Raw genomic sequence first — 26,587 nt, 5'->3', positions numbered from 1 at the left:
AGTTTGTATGTTGTAACTGGAAGAGATGCCATGTAAAACACACACATCAGAACGAATGTGGCTTGTAAACCAGATGGCCTGGAAACATATTTGAAAGTTAATCCAAATAAACATATAGAAATCGTTGCAAGAAACGAGTAAAAAGAACCCAAAAACGGGGCACAAGCTTCACGAAAGCTTTTAAATACCATTTTTTGTAAAACTTCGACTTATTTAATGCAATACATAATACTATTTACAACCTGAAATACATAATACTATTAACAAAATGAAATTAAGTCAAAATTACAGTTTCTCGTTTCATAGCATTGCCGATAACGTGATTATCTATTTAACCAGTTAAGTGCTTAATAACAACATAAATTTAGCCTGAATTGATATTTAACCACACAATTTGTACCTGACTATCTAAAAAAAATATGTAGTAGAAAACATCTTAAGCGCAAAACGGATATTAGTATTTCCGCTTAACCCGTTTCACGCCGTTTCTAGCATTACTTGGATAAAACGAATTATTATTGTGTCGAACCGCCAACAGTTTATAAGCATATGCAGTTTTAAAGTTTAAACTATATGAAAAATTGTATGTAGAAATTGTCACTTTATATTACAAACCATATCTGCATTGGGTATATTTTTTGGCTTCAGCTATCTAACTACAACCAGTTAACAATCGCAATATGCCTTTTTGGTTAAACGTTACATATTATATAAACCACAACACTAGTTAACACTATCATTTAATTTATTCAATATTCATTTGCGGAAGCTTGCTAATGATAATGTATCATCAATAATTACACAAGTTTAATAATAAACAATGTAAACGTGCGCCCACGCTTCAGTCGCTGTAACAAACCACACAAGCAAGAAAAAAATATAATTTCATAATTTAGGATTTTTGTGAACGAGACTAAATAATTTATTATAGTAGATAAAAAAAAAATTGTAATTTTTTATATTTATATCAATTAACAAACATAATAATTGACTTAGATTGTAAATTATAAAGCGATTAAAAGGTCGAATCAGTCTGCTTAAATGTACAAGCAATAAATTATAACACGCCAGATTTACCAAGAAATATTATTCGATGTTAAGCTAACACCATAATACCTCCAAAATATAGATTATTAGTAACATGCAAATAGGTATTAGGTTATGTTAGTCGTTACATAAAAATCACCAAATTAGTTTTGCTACTGCATATTTGTTACGTTTTAAGATTAAAGTTAAAATAATAACTTATATAATTTTTTTTAAAATACAAAAATTGGATAATTAAAAATATATTTAACAAAATATGTACAGTTAAAGTTGCTTATAATAATTATATTTAAATTATAAAAAAATCTATACACTAGTATAATTATAGCTTAGATATAGTATTTAAAGCTGACTTCGATAACTTAACTACTTCTAAGGCACATCCCCAATGCTGAGCAACACCTTTTCCTGAGTGACCATAATTATGAATTACTGGAAATTTTGCAGGCTCTAAACCGGTTGGATTTTTACGATTTAGCCATTCTAATTCCATGCGCGCGCCTCCTATTCTACCAGGACGAATCCCTGCCGCTTTCTGTTTATATTAAGTCAATTTTAAATTTTTTAGTAATTGCTCAATTCATAAAAAAAAATCAAAAAATAACATTTATGCCTTAAATTATTATTTAAAAAAAAAACACACTCTTAGCTGTAAGACAGTTAATTAATAATAGCAGTTAATGTAGTAACCTCGTTTACCACCCTAATCTACGTGGAAAGGTTATTGCCTTTGATAGAACAAAAACACTGTAAGGTAATTTGCCCGATAGTCTTTTGTATATTAAGCCGTAGTAATATTAACAAGATTTCATCGCGTAAGATTACGTACAGTCTTCCACAACTTGTATCACGATTACTTTTATACATAACATTTCGATACATTTTAACAAACAAGTCACGTGGTACAGCCTACATGATAGAGAGAATGTGTAAACACGTGACGATAGGTGTAAACACGTGACTAAATGCAGATAACACTTTTATATAAATAAAAAAATGATGGATTCATTACAACACTACCGTCTTATACTTCTAAAAACCTTTATATCACAAAAACAACATACCTTCGTAATTTTAGCCGTTTTAATTCGAGGAACAAGTACAGAACATCGTTTAAACACATCATCGTTATCAACCTCATTCGTATCAGTGTCTGTGCGATTCATTTGGTACAAAGAACCAAGACAAACATCATTTTGCCGTGGACATAAAACTGTATTTCCCGCTACAACCAACGATTCAAGATCGGGCAGTTCAATACGAAGATACTGGCCTAAAAAATTAAAACATTTAAAATTAAAAAAAAAAAATTATATATATAAAATATAATGTGAATGTGTAAAAAATAATATATATTTCAGTTTTTTTGGCACGAAAAAGCATGACAAAAGCATTATGTGTATACCGTTACTTCCGTTTTAAAATACATTACAAAACAATGTAAACAAAAAAAGGATTCGTGAACATTCACGTGTTTACTGTTTAGTATTTATAAATATTATATAATCAAATTTAATGGTTAATGTAAAAACGTTACAAATTAAAAATAAACAAAGTTTTTTCACTTTAACAAGTTGATAAGCCAAATAAGTTAAACACATTTATGTAAATCTCTAAAAAATTTTCATTATAAGACTTGAACACAAAAATAATGCAGCAAACATGTAATGAAGCACAAAATTTAACAAGCCCATTAAATTGAAATTATACCCCAAAAAATATAGATATTACTCACCTCTAATTGGAATAACATTAACATCATTACATAAATCCCTTGCACCTACACCTGAACAATTAACCACAAGATCACAATTCTCAACTTCATTTAGTGAGTAAAGATTTTTACTTTTTAGTTCGAACCGTTTTGAACCATTGCTAAAAAATAAAAAGGATAATTTTTAACCTTAATAATAGTAGCACTATATTGGTATGTTACCCTAAGTACTATGCCTATTACAAATACCATTGTTATATAACTTAAGTTCTACAGTATAGTAAGATAACTAAAAACAAAAACATTCAAAATTAAAATAAAAAAACACAAAAAAACCTTAAAGTCAAAGCTTTTAATTCATTTAAAAGCCATTGTAAATATTTTCCAGTATCGAATATATAAACAGAAGAAACAAAACCATGCAACGATGTTTCTGTAATAGTTTCACCCTTGAATACCAATTGAAGATCTTTGTTTTGAAAAGTAAATCCAAGATTTTTCATTTCAGTTGAAGAAATTTTTCTTAAAGGCCCGACAGTCTCTATTAGTGGATTTACTGAATAAAAAAATAAACAGTATTTCAACTAAGGTTAAAACATTTGGATTAAAATAAAATAATAAAAACTTATGTAATTTTCTATTTTTTGCTGTATAAATAAAAAAAAACCTTTAACAAAAAAAGTTAGTTTTGTAGCATTAAATTCTTATTTTATTTGGTTAAAAAAGTTTAATTACATTGTTTTTGAAGGCCCTCTTTTGTGTCGTGGTTGGCTAAGAAAAAGAAACCTCTTTTTCTTATTCCTGCAAACTCAGCGGTTGTGGGATGCATATTTTTACAATAATCTATTGTTTTTAAAACATTGTGCATCACATTTGGTCCATCTGTTATATTGTTGCTGCGATTTAATGCAAGACCAAAAGCATGGTCACTGTTTAAAAAAAAGGTTTATTTAACATTGAATAATGCATTTAATGTTACTTGTTGACTTTAATTAGTAGAATTTAAGTGTCGATTTTTATTTTAAAAATCAACTTATGGCATACAAACAGTACAAAATATAATTTATACACTCTAAACTTTTGAAATTTTTACCTTACTAAATTTGGACTTAAATCTTTAGCAACAAGGGTAATATGTGAATTCGGGTACTCTTTTGATAAAGCATAAGCTGAAGATAGACCAATTATTCCCCCACCAACAACAGTTATACGAAGCATCGTTGTCATTCACCTGATACAAATGTAAAACAAATTTAACTGCACGTACAAAGTACACTCTTACTTTGTTTACATTTATGTTATATAACAGCTACAGTTACGACAAATTAAGGGGGATTCACCGATTTCATAGATATCATATTAAACACAAACACAGTATATTCTGATTACACAAAACACAAAGGCCTAGTTGGCAATTGTGCACCTAGAAAACTATAGAATAGAAAAAAATTAACCAAAAAAAGAGTATAACAAAAAACAAACTAATAGTTTCAGTTTTAAAAAGCCAAAAAGTGCCCATGTTGGTAGTTAAAATTAAATTAATTTTATACTTTTTTTAGTGGCAATCAGGTCGCATAAACCTAATAAAAAGCAACTAATAATTTATTTGCTAGTTGAACATAACCCTCAAGTAATCGAATTTTTGATCAATAGTTTATGCTTAAATTCATGTAAAAATGTTATACGTTGAAAGCCCCCGGGTGTATAAGCAAAATCTTGATATAAAATCAAACATAAATGCAGCAAATGGTTTCTAATTTTTTTCTTTTTTAAGGTGAATATAAATTGTCTGTTTTAAAATTTTAGATTTTGCCATTGTTAACTAACCTAAAAAATATTTCGTATTGTGGTTATATAAAATAGAAAGGAAAGTGAAATAAATTAAAAATTTTAAATTTAGATATATTTTCTTTAAGTTCAATTGGTATTTATAAAGAGTTAAATTAGTTGCATTTAAAGATGAAACTAATAATTATTGGATTGCTTGCAATTTTTTGCATGGTTTACTCTCAAACTATCCCTGGAATGAAAATACGAGCGAATCGTGGAGCTATAGACAAAAGTAAATCTTTTATGTTCACTTTTTTAAAATATATTTTATTTTTGATAAATCAGTTTTCTTAATTATTTTAACTACAAAATATTTTTAGGCTTTACACAGTTTACTAGATTTGTTGGAAGTGGAAATCCATCTGCGTTTATTAGTATGGAGGAGACTTCTATCGAAATGCCTTCTGAAATTTTAACGCTGAGGTTTGGATTAGGCAAGTAAGCAATTGTATATGTACATTTTACATTTTTTCGAACAAAAAACATAAAAAAATTACAATTTAACCTCAATTTTAATAAAATTCTGTGACAATAAACGCTGATGAAATGCAAAGTTTTCGCAATATTTCTAGTCTTGCATTCGAAAAACGTCACTAACATTTAGCATTTTGTAAAACATAAATTGTTTTTTTAGTGTAATTGCTATTTCGGTTCTATTTACGCCAACTTCTGATTTAAGCTGGTCGATCGAAGATCAAGTTGTATTTACAGAACATGTTTTAGAACAGGTTGAGATACAAGGTCGTTTTCTCCTTAACATATCGGCTGGTAACAAGTGAGCACCCGCGTATAACATACTAACTTAATATTTAATGTAGCATGCACTTTAGCATATATACCACAAATATTTTTTTTAACAGCATCATCAAAACCCAAACAGGAAGTTTTAGTGCAATGCTTTCAGGTTTAGGATTTCGATTGATTCACAAACCTCAAATTACAAATTCCGGTAGAATTTCGGTATGTATACTTTTCCCTATTACTAATATAGAGAAACAAATCCGCCATATTGTTGTTTACTCTTAAGTCTTATCTATTCTATGTCACGTGTTTACACCTAGAGTCTCGTTTTTCCACCTTATCATTATCACGTGACTTGTTGCTTTAACTGTTTAAATGTATTTTATTAGATGAGTATTCGTGATGCAAGCTATAGTGGACGGTTGCACGTAACCTATCGCAATAATAAACTATAAATTAATAGTACAGCTTACTATCAAAAGAATATCAGGCAAAATCGTTACTACAGGCTATTTTATTAAAACTTATTTTTTACAAATATTTTTATAGACTACAGTTCCATTATGTGATATTACATCTCCATTTGATCTAGATTTTATCGAAAATGAAGAAATTGACGAAGATTTTCGAGAACTTTACCTCGGTATGCTGCGACAACAAATAAGCTCTGGTGTAAGTAACAAACCTTAGACTTAATTTCAACTAAAAATAGTAAAAATACAAGATGTTTTAAATCACATTCACTCATATTATGGAATGGTTCATACTTCCTTATCAAGCGTTAAGCTAAAAGCAAGACAATTTTTTAATTACCCAAAAAACTAGAAAAAAATTAAAATAGTTTAACGCAGTTATTTATTATACGTGGGAATGTAACTAAACAAATTTTTTATTTTATTAGATTTGTTCATCAATGACTCGTTTGTTAGGTATTTTCTCCAGTCAAACTTTTGGCAATGATAATCGTTTTGCAATATTGCCAAGCCCATTAACCGTTGCCATGATTGACTTGACCGCAACTCAAAATTTTGAGATAACGGAAGAAGGGATTATATTTTATTTTAACGGAATGATTATCCCAATAACTATGCCTGACACCACGTACGTTAAAAAGAAAACATGAAATATATTAAACTAATATAAAATGTTTATAATAATTAAGTATTATTTACAACAGCTATGACTATGGACCCACCCAGTTGGCGGATTTTAGTCAATCTACTGAAGATCTGCAATTGATTACTAATTCCTATTTTAGCCAGACTCTTGGCAATTCTTATTATCTTTTAAACCAGGGCAATTTTGTCATTACCCAAGAAAACGTAGGCAATAAAAAACATAATTAAACTAAACCACCAATATTTTATTGTTTTAATATGCACATTTGGCGTATATAGTTTTTTGATTAGTATGCTATAAACAGGCACCTGAAGATTTAAGAGAGCTGCTAAATACAAAACGAATGGCCGGTCTAATTCCAGGATTTGAGCAGTACGGAAACAGGTACCGTATTTTCAAAAACTTGTGTGTCTTTCAATAATCTTTATACACACTAAATGATGTCGCAAACAACATAGTGTTACACCTTTTACAAAATAACATTACCCTTGAGGCGGTAAATATTTATCGCATGCTTTTGGATATTTTTTAGACCTATGATGATAAGAATGCGACAAACAGCCCCGTCAACTTCAGAACTTGGTGATGGAGTTATTATCGATCAACACAGTGTAGAAATGTCAATGATGGTTATGATGGAAAACGGAACTTTGGATGAAGCAATGGCAATGCAAGGGGTAAACTTACTGAACTTAAATACTTAATAAATAGGGCTTTGTGGTTGACATTTATTTAACCTGGCTATATATAATAATGTCAACTTGTTTAATTTCAGGGCATTAAAAAAATGTTGAAAAAAATATGTGGCAAAATATTTTTTTGTTTTTTCATAGGGCATGGATACTGTTTCAACAGTTACTGAAGACAACGACTATTTCTTTATTCGTTTTTTAAGCATGAATCCGCGAATGCAGCAGAAAACTTTTAAAGTTGGAAGAGTCCCTGCCAACATTATGAATATCATGACAAATACGATGACGTCAGAACTTCGGGAAGAATGGAACAGTAATAATAAATATACTAAAATATTTTAAATAACAACAATATTGCTAAAAAAAGGGTCGTATGTCTAATGTTTAAATTGGTTTTTATGTTAGTGTATGTATAAACTTTTAATCATTTAAAGAATTTTAATTAGATTTGTAATTAAGAAATTGCAATTTTTGTTAAATAATATAAATACAAATTTAAAAAAAATACATTTTAAATTATCTTTTAGGAAGATTAGCAGGCGGTTTCGGATTTCCGGCATTTATTGGAAACGCTGGATTTGCAAACATGAACCTTCAAATAACACCGGTGAATATATTAATTTATAACAAGTATTTATTCTATATTGACAAAACATTTATATTGTAACATTAACATAAGAAAAGTTTCAAAGTATTTACTTAAAAGTTCTAAGGCCTTAACAATTTAGGTTAGTTTTGTTTAAATCAATTTGCAAGCAAGAGTAGTTATGCTTGGTTTAAAATGTTTGGCTAAATTTGGATATTTATTGCTTTTTAGGATAAAATGGAGGTTGGTGGGGACTTAGTAATGATTAGAACATAAACGTTTTATTTTGAATAACATTAACGTTTATATATGTACAATAAATGCAATTCGAAATTGTAGTGGTATATTAAAAGATCTGCCTTGCTTGACAGTTAAAAAAAAAATTTAAACAGTTTTAATTAATTATTGTCTTGCTATTTTCACACATGAATGACCTTATTTAAAACGTTACACAAAAACTAAATAACACAAACATGTTTTTATCGATTTAAACATAAATATTACAGACGCCCAAATACCGACCACTAGGTTACATTGGAATGGTACTAAAACCACATTTAAAAAGCCAAATAAAGTTAAAATTGCCGGAGAAATGTTTGTCCATAAGCCCGGGGTGTATAGAGTAACATCAATCCATCAAAAAAGAGGAACAATAACATGGGAAACAATAGTCAATTGTTTTAAAAAACAGTCTTGCTGCAGGCGTACAATAACATTACATATGATGAAGGAAAACAAAAGTAAATTTATTTAGAGTTAAGTCATATTAAAAAAAACATTTAAAATAACTTTAATATTGTTTAAGCAGATTCGTAAATAAAAAGTCTGTTTAATAAAACATATTATAAAATCACACTAATAGATCAGTATTTATAACTGTATTAGTTGCAAAAAATGAAGCTTGCTATAGTATTTGGATTTCTAGCATTGGTCTGCATGGCTAACTCTAAAAACATGCCTGGATTGAGAGTTCAAGCAAATCGTGAAGCTTTTAAAAAAGGTGAACATAAGTAAATCTTATAAACTTAAAAAATCTTATAAACTGGCTGACATTTTGTTTGCTGATGTAACTGTTATGATGTCATTTTTAGAGCTCGAAATCCAGGATATCTTTTCCCGAAAAAAACGGAGCTCGATCAAAAAATTAGAGAGTGGAGGAGATTACATTTGTTGTCGTCTGCTACTTTCCTGCTGTCTTGGTCCATAAATGTAACTTGTTAAATAACGAGTCTTTTGTATATGTGCAACAAACTTGTAAAAGATTAAGTTTCGCCTAATGTGTGTGCTAATAAAACATTTTACTGGAAAACATCAAAATAGTAAATTTTATCACAAAAAAATCACCTTTTAAACGTTAAATTTACAATACAATACTTTTAACTCATAAAAAAAGTTATTCCAAACACACAAATAATAAGCTAGCGCTAATAAATACGTTTTAGAAGCTGTAAAGCACTATTTTATACTAATTTTTGCAATAAGGCGTATGTAAATTTGTAAAGTAAAGTGCATTAGGGAGAAAAAAATATGTTAAAATTTTATTTCAAACTGTAAAAAAATATACAAAACTTTAAAACAAACATTACAATTTTATGAGTTTATTGGTGCAAAATTGGCCTGAAGACCAAAGTTCACCAATAATATTGCAACAAAATAATTTAGCATACATTTTGTAGGTATTTGAACTAGGTATACTAAGTTAAACGGGTATTTGAAAAATCTATCTATAAGCGCCAAAATGATCTAGCATACATTTTGTAGTTATTTGAACTGGATATACTAAGTTGAACTTGTATTTAAAAAATTCAGCTGAACGCCAGAAGGGTTTATGTTATCTCAAATCATTATTTAAATCGTGCAGAGTTGCAATTTAATATCATCTTTTTTGCAAAAATAAAATTTGGCTTAAATACTGACCAAGTCACATTTACATTTGCAAATGTCGCTTTAGGATAATCTAGGTTTTAAGTTAATATTCATTTCTTTACAAATCCTTGTCATAATTCTTAAAAATGCTTTAGTTTGTTATTTTGTTTTAAGTAAATTAGATGGCTCTATAACAATCTTATTGATTTTAAGCCAAGTTGATACTAGGTTATTTAGCCTGTCCTATGTTTATTTCAGATAATCTCAGGTGTTTCAACCACTACGGTTCATGACCAGTTATTAATCAATCAACTTTCAAACATGACTGCTCAAATGCACCAGAAAACTTTTAAAATTGGAACAGTCTCTAAAAACATTATGGACAACATGGCAGACACTGTGGTGTCACAACTGCAAGGCTTTTGGAACAGTTTATTTTTATTTTTTAATATATAAGTTTATTCACAAAGAAACAAATAGGATTACCTGCTAATAGCTCTTTGATTTTTGTTTAAAACTTTAGATTAATTTTATTTTATTGGTTTTGTTTAATATTTTCAATTTGTTCTTTAAGTTTTAATGGCAAGAATTGTAATATTATTAACTCCAAATAAAAGTAATTTCTTTAGGTAGATTTAATAATAGTTTTGGACTTCCCCCGTTAATTGGAAATAGCCTAATTGAAAATATTAAACTTAGAATTGCTCCAGTAATTATAAATTTTTTTTAAAAATGCAGTATTTATCTTACCAATATTTTATTTGCATTTTATATAACCTTTTTGACATACTTTTTAATTTTGAAATAAATCCTACAATGCACATATGATCTCTTTTTAGGACAAAGTGGAGATTGAAGGAGATATGGTACAATAGAAAATGTAATATTATTTAAATGATATTTAGTCAAAATTATTTCTGTCTTGTATATTTGTAAAAAAATCAATACCAAATGTGAGTGTAATAAAAAAAATAAAATGATCAAAAACCTGTTTATATCAACACTTTAAATGAAGTTTTTAATTGCAATAAATAAAATACTAGAGTAAAAATTAAATCAATTTCAAAAACTCAAAAAAAACGAACATTGATATAAAATAACTCGCACTTGTTTTTGTGCTTTAATAAACTTAACTACCACAAATAGAACATTACCAAAATTTAACTTATTTTTTACTAAATAAAGAATGTTAGTTAAATGTTAAGAAATAGAAACTTAAAATTCTATCCCATAAAACACTTCGACCGAAAAATATCTTGTTGTGTAATTATAGAAAATAAAACCAATAGTTCTAGCCTACTTCAAAAAAAGAAATATATATATGTTACATAAAGGATTTTGATAAGAAGTTACAATTTTTTTTTTTTAGAACAAAGTTGAACTTGAGTAAAATAAAGCGGTTAAATTAAGGTTTAAAATTAAATTCTAATTAAACAGTGTAGTAACGTAAAAAAGTAACATATGACATTTTTTTTAAATGTGACTACGGTTTTATATTGTGTTTGTACAACTGTGTTAAAAATTCCTAAAAAAAAGTCATTTAAGAAAGAACATTTGCCACCTATTTGCTAACCCTATCGTGTGCAAAAAATGTTACAACACAAAAACGTTTTTGACCAAAATACCGACCAGGTCACATAAACGCTGACAAATGCGTTTTAAGGATAATCTAACATTTAGTCATTAAAAAAAAATTTTCCTGAATTGCCAGTAGATATGCCTGAAGCGTAAATGGTAGCTTAAATTGCAGCATTAAAGCTTGCAAAAGATGCAATAACATACCTACCGTCTTAAAACATTTAAATCGTGTTATAAAAAAGGTTAAAATCGTGCCTATTTAAGCTTCGTGTAATGGCATATCGTGTAGAAAAATAATTTTACAAAAAAAATGCAAAGTTAGTTTTTATACCCTTTGTTTTTTACTAACGAAAAAAAAATTACCAGTCTCATTTATAAATAGAAAAATTCTAAAAAAAATAAATAACTAAATTAAATAAGTCTATTTGGTAAAATGTTTTATATTTATTTTTTGAATTCAGGCATTTTAAAATAAATTTATAAAGTTGTATTAGTTGCATTTAAAGATGAAACTAATAGTTATTGGACTGCTGGCAATATTTTATTTGGTCAACTCTCAGACTATGCCTGGATTAAAAGTTCGGGTAAACCAGGGAGGTCTTGATAAAGGTAAAGCATAAATTAATTCAACTAAATACGCAATACATTAAAAAAAATAACTTAATATTATGATCTTTAGGAATTATGCAATTTGTCAGATTTATTGGAACCAATAATCCTTCGCAGTTTATTAATATGAAAGAAAATTTTCTTGAAATGCCTTCTGACATTTTTACACTAAGCTTTGGAATTAGCGAGTATACAAAAAACTATTTTTTAAATCGTTTTTGTTTTGTAACTTTGCAAACTAATGAGTAAAAAACATACAAATTGTTAAAAATTGTAAAACTAACTAGTATATTGCACATATTTAAAATCAAATGTTGTTGCTTAGAGTTAATGCTAGATCTGTTCAATTCTCGGCAAATTCCGAATTAAGTTGGTCGGTCGAAGATCAAGTTATAATTACAGATCACGTATTAGAACAGGTTGAAATAGAAGGTCGATTTCTCCTTAACATATCAGTTGGTGACAGGTTAGCTATAATCTATAGTTTTAGTTGAATATTATTATGTTTATCCAATGTTGTAAGGCTGACTTTACAAACTAAACCTTAATTCCTTATTTTCTTTTTTTAATTAAACAGGGTGATCAAAATGCAAACTGGAAGTTTTAGAGCAATGCTATCAAGTCTACAATTTCGACTGCGCCATGGAGTCTTTATAACAAGCAATGGAAAATATGGGGTAGACTACAGTTTAAACACAGCCCTTTGGAAATATTCTACAAATCTTTTATTGCCATAAATTGTCGTTTAATAAAAAGGGGAATTGTTTTTTACAGAATGCCGAACCAATATGCGACATAACATCGCCGTTTGACCTCGATTTTATTGAAAATGAGGAAATTAACCCAGATTTTCAAGAACTTTACCTTGGCATGCTGCGACAACAAATTAATGCTCGTGTAAGTAATTTAATAGTATGATTGCCTGAATTACCAGAATCCTTTAGAGGTAGTTTAAAATTAATTTTTAGTGCTGACAAATTTACTTATCTTAAACGACAATATTTTGTTTAGATTTGTTCGTCTATGACCAGTTTTCTAGTCGTTTTGGCTGCACAATTAAACAGTAACGATGATCGATTTGTATTAATGCCTTCACGATTCAACACTGCTTCAATGGACTTAATGGCAGTTCAAAATCATGAGATCACAGATGATGGCATGATATTTTACTTTGCCGGAACTATCGTGCCTACATTTCTTCCCAATACAAGGTTAGCAACAAAATGTATTTAGGGCATTTATTGGGTAAAAATGTTGGCTTAGTGCTTAATCTATTATAACCCTAATAACAACTAAGTTGTAACTATACTTGATTTTGATATGCTACAGATATGATTTTGTGCCTGGGCCGTTGGCTGAATTTAGTGAATCTACCGAAGATATTCAGGCAATATCAAACTCGTATTTTAGTGAATCTTTAGTCAACGTTTTCTATCTTTTAGGGGTTAGCCAGTTCGATGTTACACCAGAAAACGTAAATAAAATATTTTTTTTTAATAAAATGCTCTTAAAGTGTAGTTAAATTATATTTGAGCCTAAGTATTGTTTATTTTTATGTTTTAAACAGGCACCAGAAGAATTACGAGAATTGCTGAATACGAAACGAATGGCTGGGTTGATCCCAGGATTTCAGCAATACGGTAACAGGTATACCAGCTAGAAAATTGTGTTCATTAAATACAAACATCTCATGACGTTAATATATATTTTAATTAGGTCAATGATGATAAGAATGCGTGAAGTTGCACCACCTACGGCTGTGTTAGGCAATGGAGTTACTTATAATCAATACAATATGGATATGTCAATGATGGTTATGATGGAGGACGATACATTAGATGAAGCAATGACAATGAACTCGGTCTGTTATATGAAATAATAGTTTTATCACAATTTCAGTTTGTTGTTTAAATTCATCTAGCTTCATTTGCATTTTTTTTAAATAATCTAGCTTCATTGCATTTTTAGTAATTCATCTTTAATTTATTAAATGGTTTAATAGCCACGTTTATTAAGTTATTTAATCTGTTCCTTATTTTTTTAGATGATCACAGCCGTTTTGACAACTACAGTCGATGACCAGTTATTCGTTATCCAAATTTCAAACATGACCGCTCAAATGCATCAGAAAACTTTCAAAGTAGGAGAAGTCCCAAAAATCATCATGGACCGCATGGCGGACACTATGATGCCACAACTACGAACATTTTGGAACAGTTTGTTTTTATTTTTTATATTTAAATTTGTTTTCAAGATAACAAACTTTATAACTTGCTTATAGCTCTTTAATTTTACTTTAAAACTTTAAATCAATTTTTATTCTATTAATTTTGTTTTTATTTTTCAGTTTGTTATTTTTTTTTAAAGTTCTTGTAGTTTTTATTTTAGATAAAAATATTTTGTTTAGGTGGATTAACTGGTGGTTTTAGATTACCTCCATTTATTGGTAACAGCCTGATTGGAAACACTAAACTTGAAATAACTCCGGTAAAAATAAAATATTTAAATTAATTGTGTAATCGCCTTACCAAACTTTAGTAAGGGTGCATTTGTTTTTATAACTTCTCAGATAAAGCTTATGGTATATATTAAAACAATAAAATATGTTTAAAAGTTACTATTCAATGTTTTTATTAAAACTTTTAAGATATATGTCATTTTTTAGGACAAAATAGAGATTGCTGGAGATATGGTACGAGGAAATATGTAACATTGTATATTAATAATAAAATAAAACATTGCTGTCTTGTAAATTTGTAAACTTGTAAAATAAATGCAATAACATATGTATCTTCGATGAGATATACTTAGCAAAGTTTTAATAATACTCAAAAACTTGCCCACATCAACGGTTTAACAATGTTTGAAAATCAATTTTAAAATATTTTTTTTATGAAAACAAAGTAATGTAAAATAAGTCGCACCTGTTATTATGCTTAAAAAACTTAAATTGTCTAAAACATTTCATTTTTAAAAACGTTGCTTATTTTATTGAAAAAAAATCTGAGTCGAATGTTAAGAAATAAAAACCTAAAATTCGATCTAATAAAAACACATTAAACGAGAATAATTTTAGATTTTATTATTTAAAGAGTAGCCAAGAGTTTTAGCCTTTTGCTAAAATATATACTTAACTTATATAAAAATAAAGTAATATGTAGTTGTTTTGTAATATGTTACATAAGCGAATAGGTATAAGCTGCATCAAAACTGTTTGAGTTGGATTTAAGCTGCATCAAAACTGTTTGAGTTGGATTTACTCTCTGAAGAGTAATTTATGTCCAAGGCTAAAATTAAAAGATTTATTAAAAGTACAGTAGAATAAAGATAGCCAATGTAGTTGGTTACATTTAATAGAATACAACAAGAAAATAAGTTAAAAACACCCTGTCAAACTTAAACACCTTATACCTTTAGGTAATTTAAAAAATACAATTGTCATTTTCTTTCACTCTTAGTCTTGACGTAAGCAAAACACTTACCACATTAAAACTTTTTGGTCGAAATACCGACCAGGTCACATAAACTTAACAAGGGTGACTTCAGGATAATCTTGAGGTTAATCAATATTTATTATTCTGCAAATTGCAAAATTTTTCCTAAATTGCCACTAGATAAGCCTAGGGCGTATATGGTAGCTTAAATCGTGACATAAAAGCGTGCAAAAGATGCAATAACATATCTATTTTCTTGCAACGTATTAACTTAGGAAAGGTTTAACAACATGCCTATCTAAACTTATGTAATAGGCTTATTCTGTATAAAATAATTTTACATAAATCGAATGCAAAGTTGGTTTTAATACCCTTAGTTTCGTGCTATCGTTATTAAAAACTCATAATTTAGCTTAAGATGAGAAAATTTTGAATAAAATAGATGACTAAATTAAATAAGTCTAATCAGTAAAATGTTTTAAATTATTTTTATGACTTAGGTAATTAAAAGTTATATTAGTTGCATTTAAAAATGAAGCTAATAATTATTGGATTGCTGGCAATATTTTGCTTAGTTAACTCTCAGACTATGCCTGGACTAAAAGTTCGGGCAAATCGTGGTGCTCTTGATAAAGGTAAATAATAATAAAAATTATTAGGTAACAAAGTGCTTTTAACTAATCTAATATAACGTTTTTAAGGAATTCTGCAAGTTGTCAGATTTATTGGAACCAATCACCCTACGCAGTTTATTAATATGAAGGAATCATTTATCGAAATGCCATCAGACATTTTTGTGCTGAGCTTTGGAATAAGCGAGTATATATAAAAACTGTTATTAGTATTTAGATTAATCTTCTTGTTTTGTAACTTTTCAACCTAAATAGTGTATAAAAAACTAGAAAATTATTTAAATTTTTAACTACAATAGGTCACATTTTGCTTCCCTGAAAGCTTATGTCGTTTTTTTTAGAGTTAATGCTAGATCTGTTCAATTCTCGGCAAATTCCGAATTAAGTTGGTCGGTCGAAGATCAAGTTATAATCACAGATCACGTGTTAGAACAGGTTGAAATAAATGGTCGATTTCTCCTTAACATATCAGTCGGTGACAGGTAAACTCCAATGTAGAAATTATATTTTTTATGTTTATAAATCTTTGATGTAAAAAGACTACTCAATTGCTGACTTTTATCGGTAAGCTGGCAAACGCATTTTTTATTATTTAAACAGAGTGATCAGAATGCAAACTGGGAGTTTCAGTGCCATGCTTTCAAGTTTACGATTTCGACTGCATCATCGAGTCTTTATAACAAGCAATGGAAAAATACGGGGTAAGTTTTATTTAGTAGCAATTTTAAATGTTCAAAGCCCTAATTGACAACCGGTATTGTAAACAAGCTCTAATCTTAACCATTAGGCTACACAACCACTTTAAAATATACTAAAGCTTTTATTACCATAAGTTGTTTTTCTATGAAAAGAAATTATTTTTTTACAGAATGCCGAACCAATATGCGACATAACTTCCCCATTTGACCTCGATTTTATTGAAAATGAGGAAATTAACCAAGATTTCCAGGAGCTTTACCTCGGTATGCTACGGAAACAAATTAATGCTCGTGTAAGTAACTTAATAGTATATTTTCTTAAGCTAACCACAACATATTGATGTGGTGTAAAATTAATTTTTAAATATATATTCATGTATTTAAATCAAATACAATCAATTCTGTTTAGATTTGTTCGTCTATGACCAGTTTTCTAGTCGTTTTGGCTGAACAACTAAACTTCAGTGATGATCAATTTGGATTAATTTCTTCACGATTGGACATTGCTTCAATGGACTTAACCGCAGTTCAAAATCATGAGATCACAGAAGAAGGCATGATATTTTATTTCGACGGAACTGTTGTTCCCACCTTTATTCCTGATACAAGGTTAGCAGCAAATTTATAATTTAGGCACTTTACTTCATAGACAAAAAACGTTAGCCTAATGCTTAATCTATTATAGTCTTAACGTTCACCAAGGTATGTTGTATTATAGATATGATTTTGAACCCGGGCCGTTAGCTGAATTTAGTGAATCGACCGAAGATGTTCAGGCAGTATCAAACTCATATTTCGGTCATACTTACCTCAACGTTTTTTATCTTTTAGGGGTTAGCCAGTTTGATGTTACCCAAGAAAACGTAAGTTTATTAAATTTTTTAACAAAATGTTATCAAAATGTTCGAAATCTTGATAATTTAAACTGGCGCTAGACGAAGTGTTGTTTATTTTTATATTACAAACAGGCACCGGAAGAATTGCGAAATTTGCTTAATACAAAGCGAATGGCTGGGTTGATTCCAGGATTTCAGCAATACGGTAACAGGTATACCAGCTAGAAAATGACATTCAATAGAACAACCTCATGATACCGTTTTATTTTTAATTTAGATCAATGATGATAAGAATGCGTGAAGTTGGACCTACCGTGTCCGTACTAGGAGATGGAGTGATGTTTAACCAGTACAATATGGATATGTCAATGATGGTTATGATGGAGAACGACACGTTAGATGAAGCAATGACAATGAACGGGGTATGTACTGTAGTTGTTTATTCACCAAATTGTCTAGCTTTGTGTCATTTTTAGTAATACATTTTAAATATATAAAAGGGTTTAATATTTAAGAATTTACTTTGTTCTTCACCTATTTTAGATAATTGCAGCCGTCTCTACCACTACAGTCAATGACCGGTTATTTATCACCCAACTTTCAAACATGACGGCTCAAATGCACCAGAAAACTTTTAAAGTTGGAACAGTCTCTAAAAACATCATGGACAACATGGCAGATACTATGTTGCCACCAATACAAGACTTCTGGAACAGTACGTTTTTAATTTTTGTTATTATTATTATTATTATTATAAGTAACAAATGTTAATACCTGCTTATCGATTTTCTATATATCTTTAAAACTTTAAATAGTTTTTTTTTGTCAGTTTCATTTTTGTTTTTTAATTTGTTTATTTACTTTTAATGACAAGAGTTGTTGTACTTATAACTTTTAATAAAAATATTTTTGTTTAGGTGGATTAAGTGATGGTTTTAGTTTGCCTCCATTTCTTGGAAATAGCCTGATTGAAAATACAAAACTTAAAATCACTCTGGTAAAAATTTAATTTTTTAAATTAATAGTGTATAATTCTTACCAAATTTTTTTAGTTACAGTGCATACATTTCAACAACCTTTTCGACAAGGCCTATTGTATTCATTTAAACAATAAGTTATGTTTAAGTTATGTTTAAATATAATATAATGTTCCCTGACGAAACCTTATATAAAAACACATGTCATTTCTTTTTAGGACAAAATAGAGATTGAAGGAGATGTAGTACAAGGAAAGATGTAATATTGTTTAATTAACAACAAACTAAGAATGTTTCTGTCTTGTAAATTTGTAAAATAAATGCAATACCATATTTATTTTTGATGAAATATACTAAGCCAAGCTTCATGAATACCCGAAAACCTACATACACCAAAGCTTAAAATAAATAAATTTGGTTGCAAAAAATTACTGCCAATTAAAACTTGAAACAATTTAAAAATATTTTTTATAAAGAATTTTGTTGTATAATAATTTAATGTGTTTATATGCGGTAAAAACTTAAGTAGCCCGAAAATTACATTTCTAAATTTATAGTATGTGTTATTAAACACATTAATCAAAATACGCATCGATTAAGTCGATTATCCCTTTCTATCGAAATGTGTAAAAACGTTGCAATATGTTACTTTTATAGAAGCAAGAATTGGCCTAAACACCGTTTAGGTCACGTATACATTAAATGTCGCTTCAGGACAATTAAGCCTATAAGCTAAAATTCATTCACCTGCAAATTTTCAATATAATCCATAAAAAATGCCAGTACATATGCCCGGGGTGTATATGGTAGCTTAAGTCGTAGCTCAAAAGCGTGCAAAGGTGCAATAACATATCTATTTCCTTGCAACGTCTTCAGGATATGGAAAGATTAATAAATTGTCTATTTTAAACTTTATTTAAAGGCGTATTGTGTACTAAAATAACTTCACCAAAAAACGAGTGTAAAATAAGTTTGTTTGCGGGTTTAAATTTCTAATAATATAAATTGCTAAAAACATAATAAAGTATATTTTAGTTATTTGTTGAAAAAATAGATTACTAAAACAAGGCTGTTATAAGCTAACTGTTTTACAGAAATTTTTAAAAGTGTATTAGTTGCATTTAAAGATGAAGTTAATAGTTTTCGGTTTGCTGGCAATATTTTGCTTGGTAAAATCTCAGAATATGCCTGGAATAAAAGTTAGGCTAAATCGGAAGGGACTCGAAAGAAGTAAAAATTAAACTTAAAAATCTTAAACTTTTAAATAAGTTTAACTAAAAATATGTTACCATGTATTTTAAATTTGTTTTTAAGGTGTTATGCGACCCGTTGCGCTTATTGGAACGAGAAACCCTTCGCAGTTTATTAAGCTCGAAGATTCATTTATCGAAATACTGTCTGACGTTTTGACTACAAGCCTTGGACTAAGCGAGTATGCAAACAATTTCTCAATTTTTTTAATAAAATTATTAAAATAAAGAAAACTATACAAGCAAAACCAGTATTTTTGTAGTAAATTTAAAAGTAATGTATTAAAAAAATTCTAAAGTGTAACAAACCTACATAAAATCTTCTAAACTAATGTTTTATTAGAGTAACTGCTAGATCTGTAAAGTTTTCGCCAGAAGCAACATTAGATTTGCTGGTAGAGGATCAAGTTGTAATTACAAACCACATCTTAAAACGGGTTAAACTAGATGGTAGATTTCTTCTTAATATAACAAACGCTGATGGGTAAGTTCTAAGTAGTTTTTAGTGAAAATTTTTATTTTGTCGTTAAAGTTAAATAACCTAAACAGTTCCAACATAAACTGTAAACTTTCTTTATTGACAGGGTAATCAAAATCCAGACAGGGAGTTTAAGTGCCGTGCTTTTAAATTTACAATTTCAACTTCGTATTACCCCTACTGTAACAAGCAACAGCTTATATGGTGTATGTTTAGTATTAGTTTAAATACTTAACATAAAACTTGTTCAAAATTAATTTTTTGTTAAACATATTGTAACGAATCTGCCATTTACGTTTAGTGTTATCTGTTCCTAGTCACGTGTTTACACCTTAAATCACGTGTTTACACCGTAAATTTATCACGTGTTCTGAAACACGTGATTTGTAAGCTTAAATGTATTTGGTTGTATTGTATGGTAGTATTCATGATACGAGCTAGTGGACGGTTGCACGTAACTTTTTGCAATAAAATACTAATAAATATTAATATATATTTTATACAAAATACTAAAGGCAAGTTTACGTTACAATATAAAAAAAATTACAGAGGAGAGAAGTTTCTTGTGTGATCATATCTGATTTTGACCTTCGTTTTAATAAAAATGGCAAACTTGACCAAGAACTTAACAACGATTTTCAAGAACTTTACCTTGGTATGCTGCGACAACAAATTAGCTCTGGTGTAAGTATTTTAACCAAAAAATGTTGAGTTAACCAATAGATCAAATAGAGTTGTTCAAAATTTTTTAAATGGATAATTATTTCAGTTTTATGTATTAAAATCCAAACATTTTTTATTTAGATTTGTTCGTCTATGTCTCACTTTCTACAAGTTAGGGTTGAGGAAGTAGACGGTGATATTAACCGTTTTAGAGTGCTGCCTTCGCCGAACGACATCGCTTCAATGGACTTGACCGCAGTTCAAAATCATGAGATCACAGAAGAAGGCTTGATATTTTATTTCGACGGATCCATAGTGCCTTCTCTTTTTCCTAACACAAGGTTAGCAAATATATCCTGAAGGCATTAAAAGACACAACATACAATATATAAACGAACAAGTGTTGTCTAGATTCGATCAAGGTTAATCCTATTAAAAAGATAAAACAATTTTAAGTCGCACTTGGGCCTAAAATATCTAAAATTATTATATATTATACGTCACAGTTATGACTATGAGCCGGAGCCTTTAGGTGAATTCAGTGAATCTACCGAAGAAATGCAAGCTGTAACAAACTCACATTTTAGTCGAACATACTTCCATGTGTTTTATCTGTTAGGTGTCACCGAACATATTGTTACCCAAGAAAATGTAAATGTTTATTAATATCGAATTTAACTGACCTTAAGAACTATTGTTTTAAATTGCAAACAGGCACCAGAAGAAATGCAAGAGTTGCTAAACACAAAACGAATAAGTGGGATGATCCCAGGATTTCATCAATACGGTAACAGGTATATCAAAATTTTTTTTAAGCAAGCTAATTCTTAAATATTTTGACGTATTTTCACGATCAGGCCAATGATGATAAGAATGCGTGAAGTCGGTCCACCTATGTCTGTGTTAGGAGATGGAGTAATATTAAATCAACATAACATGGATATGTCAATGATGGTTATGATGGAGAACGATACTTTAGATGAAGCAATGACAATGAACGGGGTATATAGCAAGTTCGTTTTGCATGTTTTAATGTTTAGCGTTACCAATACACAGTGAATAGTAAGACATAAAAGTATTCTATTTGTTTTAGATGGTCTCAACAGTTGGGTATATCACCACAAGTGGAGATAAGATTTTTGTGCAGGTTTCAAACATGACAGCTCTAATGCATCAGAAAACTTTTAAAGTAGGAAAGGTTGCAAAGAACACGATGGACGAAATGGCCCAAAGGATGACGTCACAACTTGGACAAGAATGGAACAGTACTTATAAATATTTATTCGTATTTTTATTTGTCTTTACATAGCACAACCAAGCATCTGGTTGATGTATTAGTTTACCTGCAATTCTCTAAGTTAATTCTTGGTACTTAAATAGTCGATGTGATATCACAACTTAATAATTATAAGAACTTAGTTGGGAAACGTTTTTACAGGAAGATTTCAACCTGGTTTTGGATTGCCTCCATTTGTTGGGAATGGAGTGTTAACAAATATAAAAGTAAAAATCACCCCGGTAAATACAAGTTTTTTTATAATTAATTAATTCTGGTTAATTTAAATCCATAGCTAATATATCAAAACTAGTAAGGACACAAACAAAACACTTTAATATGATATGAGGTTTATCTTTAAGCAAATTCACATAATTGATTATCAAGCCAATAAATTGAGTTACTTAATTTTTCACAGGAAAAAGCTGAAATCGAAGGAGGTATAGCACTAATGAGGTCAATTTGTTGTGCTCGAATGCTTAACTGCTGTTTTCGACCTTGAACAAATAATATAATAATCATTCTCGAATGCTTAACTGCTGTTTTCGACCTTGAACTAATAATATAATAAATCAAGTTTGTGTGGTTTAAAAAGTCGTAAAAGCTAGATGCTTTTTTTCGTATATTTTCTTGAATAAAATGATAAAAATGGAACATCAAAGTTGTTTATTATACAAAACATAATTTTTTATTCGGATTTTTAAATACTGTTGTTACAGTTAATAAATAAGTAAAAGATAATTCTGTTTACTATGAAGATATAATAAAAACAAACCATGATGATTACAAGTTTCTGTAAAAACTCGTTCACATCTTTCATTCCAAACAATAAAAATGTCATCAGAAGATATCAAACTAAAACAAATATCATTTACTCGTTTCCTTCAGCGTGTAAAATTTTTAAGAAGCAACATTGACCTAAATACCGACCAGGTCGCATTAAATGTCGCTTCAAATATTCTAGCCATTTAATCAGTATGATTACATTTACAAATCTTAAACACAATCCTAAGAAATTATTAATGCATTTGCCCGGAGTGTATATAGTAGCTTAAATCATGACCTAAAAGCGTGCAAAAGATGCAATACCAAATCTACTTCTTTGCAAAGTTTTAGGTTAAGAAAAATTGAACATCATGTTTATATAAACTTAACATAAAGACTTGTATAAAATGCTTTTTACGAAAAAACGAATGCAAAATGTGTTAGAATACAGTCTCGTACCATCAACATATGTAAACAAGTACATTAATAAATAAATATATCTAGCTTATATCTGTTTAGTGAAATTTTTATAATATTATTTTGGTTTAGTTCAGTTTTTTTTTTAAAAGTTGGAAAAGTGTATAACTTGCATTTAAAGATAAAGCTAATACTGATTGGACTACTTGCAATATTTTGCATGGTGAACTCTCAGACTATGCCTGGATTTAAAGTTCGGTTAAATCGGAAAGGAATCGAAAAAAGTAAAATTTTACTTGAGATTTTAAAACGGTTAAATTACCTCAATTTTTTTGTTAAATGTTTATTAAAATTAAATTTTAGCTGCGTTATGCTACCTGTTATGAATATTGGAACCAACCGTCCTTCGCAGTTTATCAATTTGGGAGGAACATTTATTAAAATGCCATCTGATGTTTTTACTCTAAGTTTTGAACTAAGCGAGTATGCAAAATTTTTTTTTAAAACATTTTAGAATAATTTGTATTAAATTTAATCAATTAAGGTTCAACTGACGCATATTTAAAAACAAATGTTGCTTTTTAGAGTTAATGCTAGATCTATACACTTTTCGGAAAAGGCAACATTAGATTTAATCACAGATCACATATTAGAACAAGTTAAAAAAAGTCGGTCATAGGTAATGTAACGAATTCGCCATTTTCTTATTTACTTGAAGTTGTTATCTGCATTTAGCCACGTGTTTACACCTATAGTCACGTGTTTACACCTTCTCTCTATCACGTGAGCTGTACCACGTGACTTGTTAGTTAAAAAGTATTGAAATGTTATGTATGAGGTATTCGTGATGCGAGTTGTGGACGGTTATGTGTTAATATTTCGCAATAAAGTACTATAAAATATTAATAAGGCTTATTATACAAAAAATATCAGGCAAAATCGTAACAGTAAGTTTAAATGTAGCTTTGCTATTTTTATCCTGAATCTTAAAAAGCTAAGCTTACAATCTAAGTCTAAAATTTTTATGATCTTTTCTATTTTGATAGAGTTATCAAAATGCAAACTGTGAATTTTAGTGCCATGCTTTCAAATTTACAATTTCGACTGCAACATTGAGCCTTTATAACAAGCAGTGGCTTATATAAAGTATGCTAATTTGCAATTTATTTTAAAGAGCTTTAAAGGCTCAGCACACCAACACATAAATATATTCATAATCTCAAAAAGATGTGTTTTTAAAGAAACTTAACTTAAAATTTTTTTTATAGAGAGCTGAAATATTATGTAACATCACGTCCCCATTTGATCTTGATTTTATTAAAAATGAAGAAATTAACGAAGATTTTCAAGAACTTTACCTTGGTAGCCTATGCTGCGACAACAAATAAGCTCTGACGTAAGTACTTTAATTTAGAAACTTTAATTTAATCAATAGATTAAAATAAGTTAGATAAACTTAATTTTAATGCACACATGAATTTTTTTTTAAATTTGTTCGTCTATGTCGCAATTTCTAGGTGTTAGGTTTCAGGATATTAACGCCAATGATGATCGCTTCAGAGTATTGCCTACGATGATCAACATTGCTTCGATGGATTTAACCACTCTTCAGAATTATGAGATAACAGAAGAAGGCATGATATTTTATTTTGATGGAACAATTGTGCCCACCCTTTTACTTGATACAAGGTTAGCAAAATATACTTAAAGTAATTAAGCACACAACACAACATGCAATAAATGAACGTCCAAGTGTTGTCTAGTCCTAACCAACGTTAATAAAATCAAATCGAAATTAACCCCTAATTAGACTTGAAATACCTAAAATAATTATATTTTTAACATTACAGGTATGACTATGAGCCCGGTCCGTTGGCTGAATTCAGTGAATCCACTGAAGAAATGCAAGCTGTAACAAACTCATATTTTAGTCGAACTTACCTCAATGTTTTTTACCTGTTAAGAGCCAGCGAGTATATTGTTACTCAGGAAAACGTAAGTGCTTACTAATATCGAGTTTATCTAAGTTTATATACTATTGTTTTAAATTGCAAACAGGCACCAGAAGCAATGCAAGATTTGCTGAATACAAAGCGAATGGCTGGGTTGATTCCAGGATTTCAGCAATACGGTAACAGAAACAGGTACAAAATGACATTCAATAGAACAACCTAATGATACCGTTTTATTTTTAATTCAGATCCATGATGATAAGAATGTGTGAAAACGAGCCACTTATGTCTGTGTTAGGAGATGGAGTAATGTTGAATCAACATAATATGGATATGTCAATGATGGTTATGATGGAGAACGAAACTTTGGAAGAAGCCATGACAATGAGCGGGGTATATACCAGTATTTTTTGCATAGCAATGATTTTTTTATAGTTTTGTGTGAACAAAATTAATATTTTGTTTGTTTTAGATGATCTTAACAGTTGTCAATATCACCGCAAGTGGCGAGCTAATCGTCATGCAGGTTTCAAACATGACAGCTCAAATGCATCAAAAAACTTTCGCAGTAGGAGAAGTTTCGAAAAACATCATGGACAGCATGGCAAACACCATGACGTCACAACTTGGACAAGATTGGAACAGTACTTACTAATATTTTTGTTTTTAATTCGTTCTTAACTAACCCAATCAAGCACCTGGTTTATTAATTTACAGGCAATTTACTGGGTTAATTTATGTTTCTTGAGATAGTCATAATAGTACCATAATTCAATACCAAAAAATTCAGTAAGAACACCTTTTTTATAGGAAAATCTTAAGATGGTTTTGGATTGGCTCCTTTTCTTTGGAATGGCGAATTCACAAATATGAAACTAAAAATCACCCCGGTAAAAATGGGGTTTTAAATAAAAACTCTGATTTAATCTTTTATTGCCAAATTCTTAATTTAACTTTTTATAGTTATATATAGTTATAACAAAATGTAACGGTAGTTATCTATAAACGTTAACGTTAAAATTTAAATAAAACAAACAAAGAAACGACCCTATTTAAAAAAAAACAGCAGTTTTTATCTTAGTTGATATTTTAACTACACGAACGTAAGTTTAAATGACGTTTTCAAAACTGCATCGTTTAAAATTTCAATACATCGTCATCGTCGTCAATACATCGTTTATACGTCAGTCAATAATCGTCAATACATCCTTTAAAATTGAAACGATTAAACCCAATAAACAGCAAAATAAAACATATATACTTTTATATTACCATGGTAAACTTGTAAAAAAATTAAATTAACGGATTTAATTTAACGGAAGCACAATTTAACGAAAGTTAACAGTTTCGTTAACGATTTTTAAAGTTAACTTAAAAGTTAAATTTTATCGAAAAATTTAACTTCGTTAATTAACGATTAACGCATT

At 29.1% G+C, this 26,587-nt stretch overlaps 3 protein-coding genes across 3 annotated transcripts; 2 read left to right on the top strand and 1 right to left on the bottom strand.

The window, feature by feature from the left end:
• Positions 1-739: 739 nt before the first annotated feature.
• On the bottom strand, positions 740-4,039 carry LOC145752941 (D-amino acid oxidase-like). Its single transcript, XM_082569318.1, has 6 exons — positions 3,855-4,039; positions 3,497-3,690; positions 3,098-3,317; positions 2,783-2,922; positions 2,112-2,320; positions 740-1,582 (listed from the first exon to the last, which is right to left on the bottom strand). The coding sequence occupies exons 1-6, from the start codon at positions 3,986-3,988 to the stop codon at positions 1,370-1,372; spliced, it is 1,110 nt and encodes a 369-aa protein (XP_082425444.1). The 5' UTR covers positions 3,989-4,039; the 3' UTR covers positions 740-1,369.
• Positions 4,040-4,720: 681 nt separating this feature from the next.
• LOC145753319 (uncharacterized) lies at positions 4,721-10,470 on the top strand. Its single transcript, XM_082569728.1, has 14 exons — positions 4,721-4,823; positions 4,912-5,029; positions 5,226-5,366; positions 5,452-5,551; positions 5,882-6,004; positions 6,234-6,433; positions 6,510-6,654; positions 6,756-6,835; positions 6,984-7,128; positions 7,285-7,456; positions 7,671-7,750; positions 9,854-10,025; positions 10,225-10,304; positions 10,435-10,470. The coding sequence occupies exons 1-14, from the start codon at positions 4,721-4,723 to the stop codon at positions 10,468-10,470; spliced, it is 1,695 nt and encodes a 564-aa protein (XP_082425854.1).
• An 8,983-nt stretch (positions 10,471-19,453) lies between these two features.
• LOC145753318 (uncharacterized) lies at positions 19,454-25,815 on the top strand. Its single transcript, XM_082569727.1, has 20 exons — positions 19,454-19,589; positions 19,674-19,791; positions 19,953-20,093; positions 20,194-20,293; positions 20,637-20,771; positions 20,892-21,091; positions 21,257-21,401; positions 21,465-21,544; positions 21,608-21,752; positions 21,844-22,015; positions 22,189-22,268; positions 22,445-22,482; positions 23,572-23,691; positions 23,794-23,866; positions 24,477-24,570; positions 24,726-24,897; positions 25,059-25,203; positions 25,267-25,352; positions 25,409-25,553; positions 25,633-25,815. The coding sequence occupies exons 1-20, from the start codon at positions 19,487-19,489 to the stop codon at positions 25,813-25,815; spliced, it is 2,475 nt and encodes an 824-aa protein (XP_082425853.1). The 5' UTR covers positions 19,454-19,486.
• The last annotated feature ends 772 nt before the right edge of the window (positions 25,816-26,587 follow it).

This window comes from Corella eumyota, chromosome 5, assembly GCF_963082875.1.
Source record: "Corella eumyota chromosome 5, kaCorEumy4.1, whole genome shotgun sequence".
Lineage (NCBI taxonomy): Eukaryota > Metazoa > Chordata > Ascidiacea > Phlebobranchia > Corellidae > Corella > Corella eumyota.
Note: the sequence above shows the minus strand (reverse complement) of the source record. Positions and strands in the feature narration are given on the sequence as shown.